We start from the raw sequence: 19649 nt of genomic DNA, 5'->3' as shown, positions 1-19649 counted from the left end.
TTGTTTTGCAGGATAGGATAAGGAAAACAATGTGAGTTCTGGAAACCTTGTAAGGCAGCCCCCTTAACATCTAGCATGACTTTCATTCCGGATTAAAGCCAAACAGGTATATCTTGTCCAGAAAGAACATATTCCATACTGTAGACAGTGCTGTTTTGATGTTTTGTTATCTCATCAGTACAGTGTTGGGAACTGGTTTAGTGTGAAAGGCTAGTGACTAGAGTCAGGAAGTAAGAGCTCTCCTTATGGAGACTTAACCAGTCAAGGCCGCCTTGTAGGCGCTTGGAAACTTATAGCTATTGAGACTCCACTAGGTGATTCTGGGAAATGTGCACATATGTTACTCGTAGTAATCTACATCCAGACATCTCCTTCCTTGTCCACCTTTTCCAAATTGTACTATAATAACTGCTATTACTACTATTAATACATAATCAGATCTTTTCAATGATATTTGAACAATTCTTGGGTTAATACTCAAGAAGGATTATATTTGATTAAAAATTAAAAATTCTCTGTGTAGTTAAACACTGTCCGGCATCTTCCTTTATAAAAGGGTCGTCTTAAGACCACTTTTTAAGTTGTATAACTACAAAAAGTAAAATTAGATCCCATTAGATCTTTTAGTTGTTTGTATCACGGTAACCATCATAAAAGTAGATACTAAAGAGAAGAAGAGGCGACTTGTGTTACATTGAACAGGAAAACTTACTTCAAGTTCATCTTCACAGTGATCTTCACTTTCTAGGAGGGCGACCAGGACAAAGGCGGTGAGACTGGAATCCAGCTCTGCAGAACCTTTTTTTACACCGCCCTATGTAAACAAAATTGGGATAGAGTTACTAAATATACAGACAGCCCCTCCTTAAGAACACCTGACACCCCTTACTTGTCTGTAAAACAGACCCCCCTACCCACTGTGACCTCTGGTGATGGTTCCTGGATACGAGTAATTTACTAAACTTTATCCCTAGGCTGCAATGGTCAACTGTATGGTGTCTGCAATGAAGTTTTATTGTTCATTCTTGTTCCCTTGGCAACCCAAAATCCAATTGTCACAAGGAACAAAAATAATTTATCTGGAGTTACACTTATAAAATATAAAGTACTTGTTCAGACTTACATACAAATTCAACTTCAGAACAAAACTAAATAACCCATCTTGTACCTAACCAGGTGACCCATAGCCGTAATTTCAAAGAACATTGACAATCGCTCCTCGGCTACAGACAGAAGTGAGTCTAACATCAGAAATACACTCCGTGCTGCTAATTATAGGTTTCTTTTCTAGGCGATTCCGGAGTGTCAAGCTTAGGGAAGACAAGCGCCTAGATCTAGATGAAGAGGAGCGGAGGTGAGTATTTCTAGCCTTTTTTTGTTTTTTTAATCGGATGATTTCCTTTAAACCCTGGTTAGACTGCAATGCACAAAACAACCACTAGTGGCCACACACATAGCGAATCATTCAGTGATTTTCTATCACAAAACGTCTTTCTATTATTTTGTTGTTTACTTACTTGTACTTGAGTTTACACATATTAAATTGCATTCAATTTTGTACAAGACATTTCACACATATTCTATAAGGGTCAATTCTGGCAGAACACACATAACAGATACAGTGCAGTTCATTAATGAGAGTCGCATACATACCAATAATTCCTGCTGGTAGACATATGAATCCTCTCTGAATTCTCCGTCTGGATTTTGCCTGTTTAAAATCAGCCACTTGACTGAATCGCATATATTACTTTTATAAACATGGACCAGACTTGAAGCCAGGGAAAATACTTTGACCACATACGCAGTGAGCCTGAAAAGATAGAAGTCTGATAAGTACGGAGGGAGCCAGAGAATTCACAAGCAAAAAATAGATTACAACAAGCAAGGATGGAGCCTCCAAGCAAATATTCAACAACACATTGGGGCAGATTTACTTACCCGGCCCATTCGCGATCCAGCTGCGCGTTCTCTGCAGTGGATTCGGGTCTTCCGACGTTTCACTAAGACATCCTCCGATGTCCACCAGATGTCGCTGCTGCACTGAAGAGCATTGGAACGCACTGGAGTACACCGAGCCGGGATGAGTGAAGATAAGCGTTTGCCGAGCGTCACTTTTTTTTTTTTTAAATGCAGCGGTTTTTCCAAATACGTTGGGTTTTCGTGGGCCACGCCCCCCGATTTCCGTCACGTGCATGCCGGCGCTGATGCGCCACAATCCAATCGCGTGCGCCAAAAACCCGGGGCAATACAGGGAAAATCGGCGCAAATCGGAAATATTTGGGTAACACGTCGGGAATACGTGAATCGGGCCCTTAGTAAATGACCCCCATTCTGTTTATGGGTTTTAGAGTTTTCCCTTAGTAACACTGTTACTAAAGGTTGCTAAGATGAGCCTGTATTCTACTTGTATATTGTTCATTTTCAACTTTCCTCTACTTTCACTGTATTTACAGATAATTATATTGATTTTGAACGGGGAAGTATTTGTTTACAGCAACAGTTTTGGTACTGCCCTTGTAAGGGCATGAGTTAAAGGGGAGCCTGCAGGAATAGGAATTTTCCCAGGTTCACCCCACTCCCGTTAAGCTACAATTACAGTACGTCTGAATCACGGTAAGACACTACAGCAGATTGTCACCAATATCCGGCTGCGGCTGTTGTATATAATGGGGCAGATTTATCAAGCTGTCTGAAAGTCAGAATATTTCTAGTTGCCCATGACAACCAATCACAGCTCAGCTTTCATTTTAGCAGTGCTTATGAATACTTTAAAGGGGAGCTGTGATTGGTTGCCATGGGCAACTAGAAATATTCTGACTTTCAGACACTTGATAAATCTGCCCCAATATGTTTATTTCTGCAGGGTACTGATGCACTAAACAGATACCCTCAGTTTTTACAATTTCACATTGATCGGTTTTTAATGTGACTTAATAAAGATTTGACTCTTCAAGTTTATTCTCTGCTTGTTAGTTTACAGTAAGGGTGATGTTCCACAACTATTTCTATTGATGCTTATTTGTTTGCAATTGGAACATTTAGAACAATTTTGACTTTACTTCTACAATTCGTAAGAGCTTCCATCTCAGAATTGAATAGGGGACTAACTCATACTCCAGTAAATTTTTAGGTAAAACTATTTTCATATTGTACATTATAGCAAAATAATAATGGTTGGAGGTAGAACCAATGGTAAACTTCTTTCCATACCATGTGCTGGGGTTATTCTGGTTGTTCCAGGGGCTGTATGTGCCGCCTTGTTTGGAGTATGTCAACTGATTTTCTATACCTGCCAACAAAAATATATAAAATAATAAATACAATAATTTAGTAATAATTAAGAGAAAATAGCAAACACCAAAGAACCTAGGTAGATAGCTTGACAGGCGACCCTCACGGTCGTCTGTTACTCTGTGTAATTTATCTATATTTGTAATTAAAAATAGGGAAGAAGTCCAGCGCAAGATGAATCGATGATAAAACTTCTTTTACTGAGGTCCATTTAAAAAATTCATAGAGTAACAGTACACGATAGGAGCACCAGGAAAAGGAAGAACTACGTAGTTCGCCTCATGACCTCATCATGATTACATTATGAGTTGAAATTCATAGTTCTTTATTTTCTTGGTCTTCCTATCATGTGCTGTTACTCTATGTATGTTTTTAATGGACTTCAATAGGACCTGAGGTAGTGGATCCTCTGTACCACCGCGAGTGATAATGTAAGCCTGCACCCGGGAGTGGAGTCTAAGTGGCACCTGGTCTTCACCAGAGCCCGCTGCAAAGTGGGATGGACTTGCTGTGGCAGGGTGCCACCAGGTCCCTCCACAGGCGCGACTTTCCCCGCGGTGGTGGCCAAGGCGTGGTACAAAGTCGTGAGGCAGAATTGTGGTCAGGGACAGGCAAGAGGTTGAGACAGGCAGCACGGGATCAACATCAGGAACAAAGCAGGAGGTCAAGGCAGACAGCACGGAGTCAAAGTCGGAAAGGGAACCGGGGTCACAACAGGAAATCAGCAGACAGGCACAAGGCAAGGAAACAAGCTTTCTCTGAGGCAAGAAGCACAAAAATCCAGCGAGGAAGTGGCTGGCTTTTATAAAATTCCTGGAAATGGCAAGCACCAGTTAGAAGTACGCTGGCCCTTTAAATAATGGAGCGACAGCACACGCGCCCTAGGTGGCGGGGACACACACGCTGGCCTGCTGGATCCGGAGCAGAAGCGTGGAGATGTAAGAAAGTACGGGGGGCATTGGGAGTCGCAGGGGATCTGGGGACTGGTGCGAGGCTTGGGTGTTCCCGTGACCAAGGATGTAGGTCGCAGGAACACCAAAAAAAATTGTCCTGGTTCATAAAGTGTTAAATAGCAATTTCCAGTACAAAATACATGACAAATTACAGCATAATGGTAACTTTCTAGAAACCAAAATATATATATTGTAGAGTATTTTACCTTTTTTGATGTACTCAATGCCCTGATCCCTACGGTCTACTCCTACTCTTTCCCACTGTTGACTGGAATCCAGGAAATGTACGGCTATCAGGGGGGCCGTCACTCTAACCATGTTCTGCTCTGCACATCCATAAGGGGCTTGAAACAAATCAGTCATGAATTTGCCATCAAGCGTCTTCTCTACCATTTCACTTACTGGACTTCCTGGGTATTAGGGAGAAGAAGAAGTTATGAGCTGAGGCAAGGAACATCCTGATTATTTATAAAGACTATTATCCAATCTCTAAGTAGTATACATGCACTGTGTATATAAGAGGTAGGTTGTTTCATCAGAACTCACCTTGAATGGTAACTATGGTGGAAACCTTTGTATTGGGGACAACATTTTTGGTATCTACAGCTGTTACCCGTTCTTCTTGGACTCCTCCTGTGTTAGAAATTGTAACAAGTACAGACTATTGGTAATTTATCAATCAAATGCGCCAATTTTTTTCTGGCATAAACCAAGTCATTGAAAGTGTGAAATGTGTAACGTGTAATTTAGAATCAGACACTGCGATAAAACTTGGGAAGATTAAGACTGTTTAGTGAAACTTTAAACTGTCCAATTTTTCTCCAATGTTTGCATCTAAACGAATTTTTAAAGGAAGTCCAAAAAACAAAAATGCACAAACCTTTTAACTGTGGATCCAAAACAACAGATTTCAGAGCTAGTTCCAGGCGTCTTCCTTCTGGCTGCAGAAAGAAACAAAAAATGTATGCAAAACTGAATGATGTTGGGTCATATCTAGGGATGAGTGGACCTAATGGGGTTGGGGTTTGGTCTAATCTGGAAAAGTTTGTTTTGGGTACTTGATCCGGAAGCAAACCCGAACATCCTGGATCAGTGCTGCCACCAATCATGGGTGTCAGTGTCAGCCCATTAAATCCTACCAGCAAAGCTAGCGGTTTTGTAGGCAGAATTTAAAGGGTTGAGACCCGCAATCGGTGCCAACACCATTCATAGGTGTTACTGGCAGGGTGAGCTGAATCCAGATTTTTGGATACAGTTTAGGTTCAAAGACCTGGACCAGCAATGTTCTGTACAGAACCCAACCTCTTATCCCTAGTCAAATCTGTTAGATGAGAACAAACATGTGATGTCTTTACCATGAATTATCTGGGCACATAAAAGCTCACTATTCCTCCGCCAATGCTTCTTTAACAAAGCTCATCACAAGGAGTCTCATGAAGACATGGAGACATGACAGGTTATAGACAAGAGGCAGTGGACCCACCATAGCACCAGATGGTGGGTAGCACAACGGAAGATGTAGTCAGAAGCATACTGAGGTCGTGGGGCAAAGGTGGTGCAAGTCCAAGACCAGGAAGTCAACCGGTTAGGGTAGGAAGAGCAGTTGCAGTCGTAGAAGTTGAATAAGGAGGCCACGGGTCACAAGAGGAACACAAAAACACAGTATACACCTAAGGAGCTCGAGCAAGGAAGCACCTCACACCATGCGCACTAAAATTGTTCCAATAATTTGAATATAATCCCCGAGTGATATCTTTCTTTGTAACTTACCACAACCTTTAACCTTTTCTTCACACCATCAGCTACATATTGCCCAACTGCCTTCACCTCAATTTCATGTTCTCCCACTTCTAAAGGCATAATAACAAAGGGTACGGCCACCGAAGATTCAGATTTGATGACTACTTGTTGGCGAAACCTCTTCTTGGCCGTGGAGAGGCTGCACAAATTTTCATTGTCAGTTAAGTTTACACGAACCTGAACCAAAGACAAAAGGCTGACGATTTAAGGATGTGTAAGAACTGAAAGTCCTAAAAGGAGTTTTCTAGGAATAGGATGTTTTAGATAATTATCAAGAGCCAATGACAGCCAAAATGGAGGGGTTGTATTTATCTGCCGATGTGATGTCACCACGGGAGTCATCACATATAGACAGAAATTATGGAAAAGACTATTCTGTACATGAGCTGACTATAACATAATAAACTACAACTGAATAATACCCGACCTCTCCTTTATGGATAACACATTTATTGTGACTTTTTCTGGATAACTTGCCTTAAGTTCACTGTTGCCGTAGTTGTAAAGAATGGCCCGGATCTCTACTTGCTCATTTCTCACCACAGAATAAGGAAGCCTCAGATCAATGAAGAAGTTCGTCATCACCTGAATATTATGAGGTTTAGACACACAGATACCTGTCAGAAGAAATCAGGATAGAATGTCAGATCCGATCTAAAATGCTGAGAAAATGTGTTCATATATGACATTATCCATCCATTACTGATCCTGAGTTACATCCATTTTAGAGCTGTCCTTACTTTTCTTTTTTTGGAGTCAGTACATCACTACTGACAATAGATGATGTCACAGCTTATCTCCTCCCCCTCCCTGTACAATGACCTCTATATAGATAACACTGACCCATCATTACATCACTACTGACAATAGATGATGTCACAGCTTATCTCCTCCCCCTCCCTGTACAATGACCTCTATATAGATAACACTGACCCATCATTACATCACTACTGACAATAGATGATGTCACAGCTTATCTCCTCCCCCTCCCTGTACAATGACCTCTATATAGATAACACTGACCCATCATTACATCACTACTGACAATAGATGATGTCACAGCTTATCTCCTCCCCCTCCCTGTACAATGACCTCTATATAGATAACACTGACCCATCATTACATCACTACTGACAATAGATGATGTCACAGCTTATCACCTCCCCCTCCCTGTACAATGACCTCTATATAGATAACACTGACCCATCATTACATCACTGCTGACAATAGATGATGTCACAGCTTATCTCCTCCCCCTCCCTGTACAATGACCTCAATATAGATAACACTGACCCATCATTAGTAATGACTTCTTCCTGGCAGAGTCTTTCAGCCCATGTCTACCAGCTTCAGTCAGTATTTTAAGAAGGTCTTTTGCTTTTGTTCTTAGGTCTATGCACATTTCAGACCAAATCACATTAATCACTGGGAGACAGAGCCCAACTCCTTCCTGAGCGGTATAATGGACATTCCCGTCTTGTTTGTGGAAATTGCACCAAAGGATTAACCAGATTTGTGCAAGTCTACAATTCTTTTACTCGTATCCTGGCTGATTTCTTGTGACTTTTCCTTGATCTTACACAAAGATGAAGTGTTTTTAGGTGTGCCTTCAAAGGCAACCACATGTTTGTCTCTAATAAACTGATTTGTTGCCAAATCAGAAGCTTCCAAACCCATGACATTGTCATATGGGCAGTCCCAAATTGTTTAAATGTAGAGTAATCTTAGAATATATGCAACAAAATACAATAAGAGAGGAGGGCTCCTTGAGGTGTGTAAAAGAGGGTAACCAAAAAGCCCCAGTGGCCATCAGAACCCACTGGTTCACAAGGCTGACACCGGGAGTTCTACACACTTCCTCAGCCATCCCCGCTTGCCTGGCTGCCACACTCAACTTTGCATTGCCCTCCACAGGGATAAGGTAAGACAACTACTATCGGATCCCTTATATCTGCACAAACTATTATATAAATTAATAGGGCTAACATAGCACTACTTCCTGTCTTCTGACTGGACATTTCTTGAGGAACCCTGCAGTCCCCTGATGAGCCCAATAGGGCGAAACAAGCCTTGTCGGGAAATGGGGTTCAGTTCTCAACTGTGACATAATCTCATGACCCAGTACTTATTATCTTACCTGTGACTCTTTTTGACGCAAGTAATACTCGTTACCTGACTATACCTGCTGAATAGGTCTGTAATAGGGCCAGATATTGCAGGGTCAGGTTCCGGTCGGGACTGTGGTTTAATAGGACCATGGTTCTAGGCTATCAGGGTGTGATAGAACTGTGTCCTAAATTAGGGCTACCCTAGGGACTTCTTAAGACTAACAAGTCGGTAAGACCCAAGCCCATACGGACATTTATCACTCCTCCCTGTACCTTACACTCTATGTACTCCTCATGCATTTCCTATCTACCTTATATTGACTCTCCAGACAGTCACTCACACTGGGGTGAACCATTCCTGATACCTCCCCAAGGAACAACATAGATGACCTACCTGTGATTTTTGAGACGTATAAACAAACCCTCTGAGGTGAGTCCTCTACATGCATATCAATTACATACAAGAAGACACCCTGGGTAAATCCTCATGCGCTCATTTATCTCTTTCTATCCATAGACCACTCATCAGTGCCGAGGAACCGAATACGTCTAACAATACCCCTACTCTTACACCCCCCTTTTTTGTAAATACCTGTAAATAAAATAGCACTTCTTCAACTTCAAATCACTACTTGTATTTTTTTTAGATAATCTTAGACTATAGCAAATGTGACTATACATTTTAATAAGCTAATGAGCTTGTGTAACAGTGTAACTCTATGAAAGCTCTAGAGCATCTCTTAGATAAAATCCCATCTGGCCCAAAAAATATGCATTGGAAAACATTACATAATTTAGAGATCTTGGGGCAAATTTACTTACCCGGTCCATTCGCGTTCCAGCGGCGGCTTCTCCGCTCTGGATTCGGGTCCGGCCGGGATTTAATAAGGTAGTTCTTCCGCCGTCCACCAGGTGGCGCTGCTGCGCTGAAAGTAAACTCATCGCGCCGGAATGCACCGAGCTGGACCAGGTGAAGGTAAGCGGTCCTTATGCGACACATTTTCGGTTTTTAAATGCGGCGGTTTTTCCGAATACGTCGGGTTTTCGTTCGGCCACGCCCCCCGATTTCCGTCGCGCGCATGCCAGCGCCGATGCGCCACAATCCGATCGCGTGCGCCAAAATCCCGGGGCAATTTAAGTACAAGCGGCGCAAAACGGAAATATTCGGGTAACACGTCGGGAAAACGCGAATCGGGCCCTTAATAAATGACCCCCCTTGTATGAGGGGAAGCCTTAAGAGATCTAGAAAAACCGTGTATGGACACGCGATATTTTTCACATGACGCAGGGAGCCAGACACATCTATTAAAATGATTCCCCTACAAAACCCCATTGGTGGAATAATACAACAATACAAGCTATTGTGTTGGATATAAAGAGAGTGGTGGAGAGAGCGATGCATGACTGCAGGACAATATATATGGTCTATAGGTTATTTTTCAGTATTACATATAGGATTATATCGGATCTGTACACACAAAACATTGGGAATTTGTGGATTAATTTTGGAAACACTATAGTGATGTAAATTATCTATAATCTATCACCCCTTATCTATGAGTAACAAAAAAATCCAATTACTAATACATCCTTTTGTGTTACCGCTCCCTGTCCAGCACATCTGTATGTATGGACTTAGTATGGCCTTAGGATGAGAATAAAATAAGTAACTTACCTCTTTTTTCAGACAGACTTACTGCCAGAACTTCCCAGGTGGTGATTGAATCTTTTAGAAAAACATCAAGAGTTTTGCTTGAAACACTGTTAAAAAGTCAAAAGAAAACCATAGTGTGAAAACCTTGACCCTTTGTGCAGTGAGGATTCATATTGATACATAAATAATTGAGATTTACTCCAAAAACAGCAGCACTCGTGTCCATGGATTGTGTCTGGCAACAGATTTCTACAGAAGTTACTCGAAATTAAACTAAACCACAATAAGAGATACAGGGACTCATCTACAGGGAAGGGAGGGGGGGGGGTTACCTAACTTTACCTGCTGTCTGAGATGAAATTGTGCCCCCTTCCATGAAACATCACATGTAGTCATATGTAGTATGGCACCACCCCAAAAATAAATTAGCCTGTCTTGCGGAGAAGTCACAGGCTGATGTATTTATCCCTGCACTGCTTTCGTCATCAATTATATGTGTGTCTTAAAGAAACACATGTAATGGATTATTTTCAGAGGGATGCAGGTCCTGCTCATCTATTTTACAATTAATGTGAAAAATTATTTATGACCTTTCCTTTGGAACAATGGGGCTCATTTACTTACCCGGTGCAGTCGCGATCCCGCAGCGCGTTTTCAGTCGAGGATTCGGGTCTGCCCGGATTCACTAAGGTCGAGCGCCCGATATCCACCAGGTGTCGCTGCTGCACCGAGATCCGCCAGGGTTCACCTTCTTCTTCCTGGTGCATGTGAGTGCTTGATCTTGCAACACAAAATGTTTTTTAAATCCTGCGGTTTTCCGAATACGTCGAGTTGTCCAACGGCCACGCCCCCACGATTTCTGTCGTGTGAAAGCCGGGGCCGATGCACCACAATCCGATCGCGTGCGCCAAAATCCCGGGGCAATTCGATGCAAATCGGAAATCATCGGGAAAACCGACGAAAGTGCGCAATTCAGGCCCTTAGTAAATGAGCCCCATTCTTGTGAATCTGCCACAGGGCACCCTCGCGGATCAGCTGCGACAGAAGTGTTTTGAGAAACTCATTGGGGCAGATTTACTTACCCGGCCCATTCGCGATCCAGCGGCGCATTCTCTGCACAGGATTCGGGTCCGGCCGGGATTTATGAAGGCAGTTCCTCCGCCGTCCACCAGGTGGCGCTGCTGCGCTGAAAATCATCTGAAGGCGCCGGAATGCACCGAGCTGGACCAGGTGAAGGTAAGCGCTTCCTAAGCGACACTTTTTCGGTTTTTAAATGTGGCGGTTTTTCCGAATACGTCGGGTTTTTTGTTCGGCCACGCCCCCCGATTTCCGCCGCGCGCATGCCGGCGCCGATGCGCCACAATCCGATCGCGTGCGCCAAAATCCTGGGGCAATTCAGGTACAATCGGCACAAATCGGAAATATTCGGGTAACACATCGGGAAAACGCAAATCGGGCCCTTAGTAAATGACCCCCAAAGTCTTGCCTTGTACAGTGGCTGTGCTTGGTACTGCAGCTTAACCTTGGATTTTGGTAGGGTGTAAACTAAACCAGGCCAGGTAACTTATGGATATGGTGTCATCCATAAGAAATTCAGCTTTGAAGACCGAACCACTATACATTTTAATACAGATGATGACCTTTCATAAGTAGAGGTGTTCAATATCATAATTTCTAAAACCCCTTTAGTGATTTGACCTACTATAGGCTTTACTCACCCATTTTCATCTGGGATTTCATTCATGATCTCTGTTTTCCAGAGCCAGCTTTCTGGAAATTGTGACCTGGATGTAACATCAGCATCATCAATGTAATCACTGTCCGTATCAGCTGGTGGACAAAAAAACATTTCAACAATTTCATTAAATATGAGCAGCGATGGGTCTTGAAATTGGAGAAAATTATGGATTTCATTATAAACTGCTATATACAATGTATCTCAATAAAGGGAACTCTTGTTTAAGGGCTTATGTAATGAAGAAAATGACAGGATGTCATGAATACATGATAGAAGTTGATCCCAACTCCAGGGCCTTTAGTCCAGGACCCTTTTCCTGATGTCTGGACAAATGAGCAGTTGACCACACGTCATTGAATGGAAGCACTGAACCTAGCTGAGCAAATACATCTAACTATTTTTGGTTCTTACAAAGACTTAAATGGCCATGGATGAGTGGAAATGAACTGTAAAATTAATATTACGCACTCATTTGTACATAATAATAAATTTTATACATAATAATAAAAGCATTGTTGTCTGGTAATATTGCACACTTATACGTGTATCATAAAAGTGCTGTTGTACACTAATATTGCGCACTGATATGTGGATTATAAAAGTTCCTTTATCCATTAATATTGCACAATCATATAGATTGGTACTGCAGGTCTTTTAAAATGAAGAATGCAGTAATTAAGGACATGGTCATGGCAGTGGTGCTGCCAGGGCCGCATCTGCCATGAGGCGGGATGAAAATTCCGCCTCAGGCGGCAGATGCGGAGTCCTGAAAGAAGCGGCGAAAACAGCTGTGGGTGTTTCGGGCGCTCGTCCGAATCACCCACTAGCAGTACGGACTGCCGCTGGCAGTCTGTAATGCAAACATATCTCGACCGCGAGAGCGCGGTACAGGGCAGCAGCGCAGACCTGTTTGTCTGCGCTGCTCTGTGGTATTGGAGGATGCAGACGACGTGACGTCATCAGACGCCGTCTGCGTCCTCCGGTGCCATAGAGCTGCAGAGCTGCCCGGGAACAGTTCAGAGAAGAGGAGGGACCTCAGCGTGGGACGAGGTAAGTAGAAGCTTTATTATTTTTTAACTGGCCCCATTTTATATAGAAAAAAAACATTTGTGGGGGACTGCATATAATAAATATAATAAAAAAGGAGAGGGAAATAAAACCTGGGGGAGGGAGGATTCCCTATGGTAAAATGAGTACTGTGTATAACTAAACTGGGGTGGAGGGGACTTTTTATGGGGGGGATGAATATTAATGTAAATAGGGGTGGGTTGATAGGTTGCTGTATTTAGCTTTACTGGGATATTGGGATATTGTATATGGGATTCAGATCTTAAACAAAAGGAGCATTTATGGGGAGGGCTGTTATAGGATACTATATAATTAAAGGGGTTTTCCCACAAAGACCAGTTAGTCCCCAACTTGCTGATCAGTGCTGTCGCTCCGTCACATTAATGAAGCAGACGGACGCGTATGACGGTTCTGCTCCATTAATCTCTGGTGCTGACGGAAATTGCCGAGCACAGCGCTCACTGATCTCCTTCAGCTCCATAGAGTTTAATAGAGCAGAACGGTCATGCGCGGCCCCTCGTTTTCGCGATCTGCAGGGTCTCAGCACTGAGACCCCCCATTGATCAGCAAGTTAGGCCCTATCCAGTGGATAGCGCCTAACTTTCCATCCAAGGGGGGCAGATTTTAAGTACGGGGGGAGCTGTTGTGGGGTTCTGTATATAATTTAATAGGGGGCTGTATATAAGTTCATTAGGGTGGTGTTTTATATATTGGTTTATTAGGGTGACACTATTTATTAAATTATTAGGGGCTGTATATTAAATTGTGTAGTTTGGGATATATAGTACTTAGGAGAAAAAAGTGTTGTTATCCCGGTGACATATTGTAAGTGATTGTTATATTTTTATGGGTGCAGTGCGGAGATGCTGCATGGAGCTGAAGACTTCTGGCCATGAATTCAACAGTGATTGTCATGGAGGGGAGAAATTGTAATGAAGTTCTCTTTCTCATGGAGCAGATCATCACCTGTAAGGTACCAGATGTCACTAATGTCTATGTAACTGAATGATACTAGTGTGTGAGACAGCGTCAGTCATAGGGTGTCCGTGATCTGTGGCGCTTTGTTAGGATGTTAATAATAATGTTGTCAGCTAACTTTAAGCAGGTTCTAGATGCTTTTTTAAAGTTGCGTATTTAAATTCAGTGGGTTGAATACAGGAGGAGATCAGGGCTAGGCTTTTTTTTTTGCAGGGGTAGGGGGGGGGGCAGCATTTCAGTTTTCGCCTCAGGCAGCAAAAAAGCTAGAATCGGCCCTGGGTGCTGCTTCTGGTGATAGAAGAAGGGCTGCAGGAAGAGGACATGTTCCATCTCTTCCTGCTTTAAGTTATTCTGGTGCAAGTAGGTGCAGGGGTATGCAGCATGTCCTTTTGGGCCCCAATAGACCACATAAAGTTGAGGCATTGATCAATTACATGGCAGACAGTGCATCAACTCCCATTGGATTATTGAAGTGCAGATGGAGTAGGAGGGCAACAGTGAGAGCTCAGTGGTAGAAGAAGCAAGGGGTGATGATGAGATCCAACATCCGACATGGGTAAAGTACAGTGATACTTTTGATAAAGGTCACTGCCCTGAGAAAGCACCGAGCAGCGCAAAATGGCCCGTCGGCTTTGCGGCACTGCGTGCCTCCATGTGTACGTTCTTATCGAATAAAGAAGACTTATTTCAACACCGGTGAGTGCCACTTCGTTCTTCTCATCTTGTTGATAATTTTGATAAAGATGTTGTGGCCAGGAATCCAAGGGCAGATAACAGAACAGAAGCCAAGATGCAAAAGTCAGCCAATAGCTACGTCGTCAACTGTTGCTGCCTGAACCCAGCTACCCAGGAAACAAGGGCCATGGAACAGGGTGTCTGCAGTGTGGCATTTTTTTCAAAGAATGCAGAAGACAGGTGTCATTTGCATGCTGTGCCACCAGTCCATAAAGCACAGCGAAAGCCTAAACAATCTGAGCACATCATGTATGACTAGGAACCTGATGAGATGCAATCACCATCACCACCACATCTGTCCACACCATCCTTTCAGTTCTTGTTTCCCCAAGTCATGGAGAGAAAGCAATAGTTTGCCCCTGTGTGCGCAGGAGCTCTGGTACTGAATAGGAACATTCCCAAATTGCTGGTATTTAAAATGCTCCCATTCACTCTGGTGAAGATGGACAGCTTTAAAGAATGGATGGTGGCTGTCCCACAGTAAGAATATTCAAGCCTCCTCTACTTTCCCCAGCAGGTGGTCCCCATCCTGCACCAACTGGTTGTGTACAAGACCAAATGTGCACTATGCAATTCTATTTGTCCCATGTTGCACCTCACAAGTGAAATGTTGACCCGTAAGCCTGCTTACACAGCTTCTTAACTGACCACCGGGTTAATTTAGTGGTGGCAGGAGGAGCTCTGACTCACATTTTGGTCCTAGCCAGGATTGCCAGACAACATTCGTCAATATTAAATCTTCTAAATCTTCGCATTATCAGGTTTTTAAACGCAGTGAGAAGAAAAGTATCTGATTTTTACATAGCTACTTACAAAATCTATAAAAACAAGTGGATCTGAACGTACAGAACGCCTTTAACAGAGAGAAAGGATTTGTGGTTTGTGATTCTTTAAACACACACAGAATAACCTGTTCTGAACGCCCAAAGAGCCTTTAAACGCAGTGAAAGGGACTATGATTTTGCCATTGCTTCTTCTTGACTAACTCGGTCTGAACACCCAGGGTGACTTCAACCGCTGTGACATCATTTAATTTAGTATATTTGTTTAATTTTTATGTTATTATTTCCTTGCTTATTACAGCCAGGCAACTGTCCTGATATTTCCACATTTTTAAGCCCTATAGCCATTACTAGCCCCATTTTACAGTCATTTTTGGATGTTAAAATCCTGGTCTCTATTGACTTCAATGGGGTTCATGGTTGGCTGAAATTGCAGTCCAAAAGTCTGGGTCTTGAACCAAAATTTGCTACGAAATTCAGACAAATTTGTCAAACCCAAAGACGTACTCATCTGTAGTGGCTTCAAGGTCAAACTACTGATAAAAACCAGGACAGAAGATCCCTGTGTCTCTATTTTTTGGTAAGGAAAAACTCAGACAAGAAGGAATTGTCCAAAATGGGCAACTTCTTCAAATAAAAGTTATCCTTCTTCCAAACCTTCTATCCTGATCCAGTCTTAATACGGAGTAGGATAGAGGAACACAATTGGCAAAATTAAGCAAAAATAGTGGAATATATAACATAACATAACATGTGCTGCTGTCATTTTATGATCATTTTAAGATCCTGAAGTCGGCTGAAAATGAACCTGCAGCCTGCCCTCTTGCCACTATCGGCAAGATAATTTAATTTTTCTGTGTTTTTTTATGGGTCGGATCTTTACCACCTTTAATGAGTATAATATCCTTACCTCTTGCATCGTCATCATCTTCATGAAGACTTTTCTCAAGTTCTATTTGCTTTTGGATGTGTTTGCAGCAGTCCAGGAAAGCGTTGATACATTTTTGTCCATCCTGAATATGGCGAGTCCGACGTTCACAGGTATGACCCATGGGGTTTTTAAGCATACCGTCCTTACAGCATGTCTTCTCCAGACCTGAGTATTGTGATGCTGGAGGGAGAAGGAAGATCATGGTGAACATAGTAACTTCTCCAATACATACACAAGCAGGGAATTTGAGCAGGTGACCACTTATTGTCCAAACTTTACCTTTTTTGTCCCTTTCTTGAATCAGTATGGCTGAGGCACGTCGTCTACGCTTCAGTTGAGGCTGACATAAAGGCTCTGTAGAAAAATGTGACAAAATTGTAAGGATCTACTTTGTGATCAGGGATGATACTAAGAAACTAGAGATGAGCGAATATACTCGTCCGAGCTTGATGCTCGTTCGAGCATTAGCATACTCGAAACTGCTCGTTGCTCGGACGAATACTTCGCCCGCTCGAGAAAATGGCAGCTCCCACCGTTTTGCTTTTTGGCGGCCAGAAACAGAGCCAATCACAAGCCAGGAGACTCTGCACTCCACCCAGCATGACGTGGTACCCTTACACGTCGATAGCAGTGGTTGGCTGGCCAGATCAGGTGACCCTGGGATAGACTAGCCGCTGCCCGCGCTGCTCGGATCATTCTGTGTCTGGATGCCGCTAGGGAGAGAGCTGCTGCTGGTCAGGGAAAGCGTTAGGCTGTTCTATTAGCTTACTGTTAGGCAGGAGTGATTCTCCAAGAACCCAACAGCCCTTCTTAGGGCTACAATAACGTTATACTTTTTTTTTTTGTTTGCTTGTGGCTGGGCTTGCTGGCACTAGTAGTGCAGCTAGTACCATATTGTGAGGAATTTGCAGGGGGACTTGCTACCGTTGTGTTTAGCTCTTAGTGACACACATATCCACCTCAAACACCAAAGTGGGAAAATTTATTAGGGGTTTGATTTCAATTAGGCACAGTCTGCCATTTACTTTTTATTTTACGTTTATTTTTTCATAACTCAGCATCATCTCATCAGTGTGCTTTCATACTTGGTTAGAAAATAGCCATAGGAGAATCCAAACGGCTTACTTACGCCTACAGTAGCGTTATATATATTTGATTTCTGGTTGATCTGCTGGTGGCTGTCCTTGCTGCAGTGCATCTACTAGCAAATTGTGAGCAATTTGTAGTGAGAGTTGCGACCGCTGTGTTTTGCGCTTAGTGACGCACATATCCATCGCAAAGACCGAAGTGGGAAAATGAATTAGGGGTTGGATTTCAATTAGGCAGTCTGCCATTTCCTTTTTTATTTTACGTTTATTTTTTTAATAACTCAGCGTCATCTCATCTGGCATAGCAGTGTGCTTTCATACTTGGCTAGAAAATAGCCATAGCAATAGGATAGCATCGTTTGGTTTTAAAAACTAAAAAACACAAAAAAAAACAAAAAACACAAAAAAAAGTTAAAAAAAAATTAAAGTTATAACTCTCATTTTCAAAATGTTTAACCCGAGGGCTAGGGGTAGAGGACGAGGGCGGGGACGTGGGCGTCGAACTACTGCAGGGGTCAGAGGCCGTGGTCCTGGGCGGGGTGAGACACCACCTGCTTATGAGGGAGCAGGGGAACGCCGCAGAGCTACACTCCCTAGGTTCATGTCTGAAGTTACTCGGACTCGTGGTAGAGCACTGTTGAGGCCAGAACAGTGCGAACAGGTGATGTCGTGGATTGCCGACAATGCTTCGAGCAATTTGTCCACCAGTCAGTCTTCCACGCAGTCCACCCATTTCACCGAAATCGGCACTCCTCCAGCTCCTGCACCTCAGCCTCCTCCCCCCCAGTCTGCCCCCTCCCAGGAAAATTTGGCATTTGAACCGGCATACTCTGAGGAACTGTTTTCTGGACCCTTCCCACAGTCACAAACCACTTGTCCGGTTGCTGCTGAGCAATTTTCCGATGCCCAGGTTTTCCACCAGTCGCAGTCTGTGGGTGATGATGACCTTCTTGACGTAGTGGAAGAAGTGTGTAAAGAGGTGTCCGAAGATGAGGAGACACGGTTGTCAGACAGTGGTGAAGTTGTTGTCAGGGCAGGAAGTCCGAGGGGGGAGCAGACTGAGGGATCGGAGGATGATGAGGTGACAGACCCAAGCTGGGTTGATAGGCCGGGTGAACACAGTGCTTCTGAGACGGAGGAGAGTCCTCGACCAGAACAGGTTGGAAGAGGCAGTGGTGGGGCCAGACGGAGAGGCAGGGCCAGACCTGGTGCATCAGCGCCAAATGTGTCAACTAGTGAAGCTCCCGTGGCGAGGGCTCCTGCGGCGAGGGCTAGATTTTCAGAAGTCTGGAGGTTCTTTAAGGAAACACCGGATGACCGACGGACTGTGGTGTGCAACATTTGCCAAACCAGGATCAGCAGGGGTTCCACCACTAATAGCTTAACTACCACCAGTATGCGCAGGCATATGAATGCTAAACACCCCACTCAGTTCAACAAGCCCGTTCACCTCCGGCCGTGCAGACCACTGCTCCTTCCCCTGTGTCAGCTGATAGTCAGCCCCCTGCCCAGGACCCTGCCACAAAAACCCCATCGGCGCCTCCACGATCCTCTACAGCATCCACCAGCGTTCAGCTCTCCATACCCCAGACGCTGGAGCGGAAACGCAAATATAGTGCAACCCACCCGCACGCCCAAGCCCTTAATGTGCACATCTCCAGATTGCTTAGCCTGGAGATGCTGCCCTATACGCTAGTAGAGACCGAGGCCTTTCGCAACCTCATGGCGGCGGCCGCCCCTCGGTATTCGGTCCCCAGCCGCCACTACTTTTCCCGATGTGCCGTCCCAGCCCTGCACCAGCACGTGTCAGACAACATCATCCGTGCCCTGACCAACGCCGTTTCTGACAAGGTCCACCTGACCACGGACACGTGGACGAGTGCTGCCGGGCAGGGCCACTATATATCGCTGACAGCACATTGGGTTAACTTGGTGGAGGCTGGGACCGAGTCTGACCCTGCGGCTGGTCATATACTGCCGACGCCGAGGATTGCGGGGCCTACCTCTGTCCAGGTGTTTCAGGCCTACTATGCCTCCTCCTCCTCCCACCCCTCCTCCACCTCCTCCTCCGAACTACCATCCGTGGGCATGGCGCCATCAGTCGGTAGCTCTAGGCACAGCAGCAGTGCCGTCGCTAAGCGACAGCAGGCGGTGCTCAAACTGCTGAGCCTAGGCGATAAAAGGCACACCGCCCAAGAACTATTACAGGGCATCACGGCGCAGACTGATCTGTGGCTGGCACCGCTGAACCTGAAGCCAGGCATGGTTGTGTGTGACAACGGCCGTAACCTGGTGGCGGCTCTGCAACTCGGCAGACTGACACATGTGCCATGCCTGGCCCATGTGTTAAATCTGATAGTTCAGCGTTTCCTCAAGACATACCCCAATCTGTCTGATTTGCTCACGAAGGTGCGCCGCATCTGTGCGCATTTCAGGAAGTCCAGCACAGATGCTGCCACTCTCAGGGCAGCGCAGCGCCGCCTCCAACTGCCCGCTCACCGACTGTTGTGCGACGTGCCC

At 44.3% G+C, this 19649-nt stretch overlaps 1 protein-coding gene across 1 annotated transcript in view; it reads right to left on the bottom strand.

Moving 5' to 3' along the window:
- The window catches only part of LOC140128567 (complement C3-like), a 63792-nt gene that overhangs the window by 21857 nt on the left and 22286 nt on the right, over window positions 1-19649 (bottom strand). Inside the window, exons 17-28 of the mRNA XM_072150265.1 lie at window positions 16321-16398; window positions 16021-16221; window positions 11528-11639; window positions 9831-9916; window positions 6525-6664; window positions 6018-6224; window positions 5128-5188; window positions 4794-4880; window positions 4454-4657; window positions 3214-3292; window positions 1654-1813; window positions 713-814 (exon numbers count right to left, since the gene is read on the bottom strand). Coding sequence (XP_072006366.1) covers window positions 713-814; window positions 1654-1813; window positions 3214-3292; window positions 4454-4657; window positions 4794-4880; window positions 5128-5188; window positions 6018-6224; window positions 6525-6664; window positions 9831-9916; window positions 11528-11639; window positions 16021-16221; window positions 16321-16398 — 1517 coding nt within the window. The remainder of the gene's footprint in view (window positions 1-712; window positions 815-1653; window positions 1814-3213; window positions 3293-4453; window positions 4658-4793; window positions 4881-5127; window positions 5189-6017; window positions 6225-6524; window positions 6665-9830; window positions 9917-11527; window positions 11640-16020; window positions 16222-16320; window positions 16399-19649) is intronic.

Source organism: Engystomops pustulosus, chromosome 4, assembly GCF_040894005.1.
Source record: "Engystomops pustulosus chromosome 4, aEngPut4.maternal, whole genome shotgun sequence".
Lineage (NCBI taxonomy): Eukaryota > Metazoa > Chordata > Amphibia > Anura > Leptodactylidae > Engystomops > Engystomops pustulosus.
Note: the sequence above shows the minus strand (reverse complement) of the source record. Positions and strands in the feature narration are given on the sequence as shown.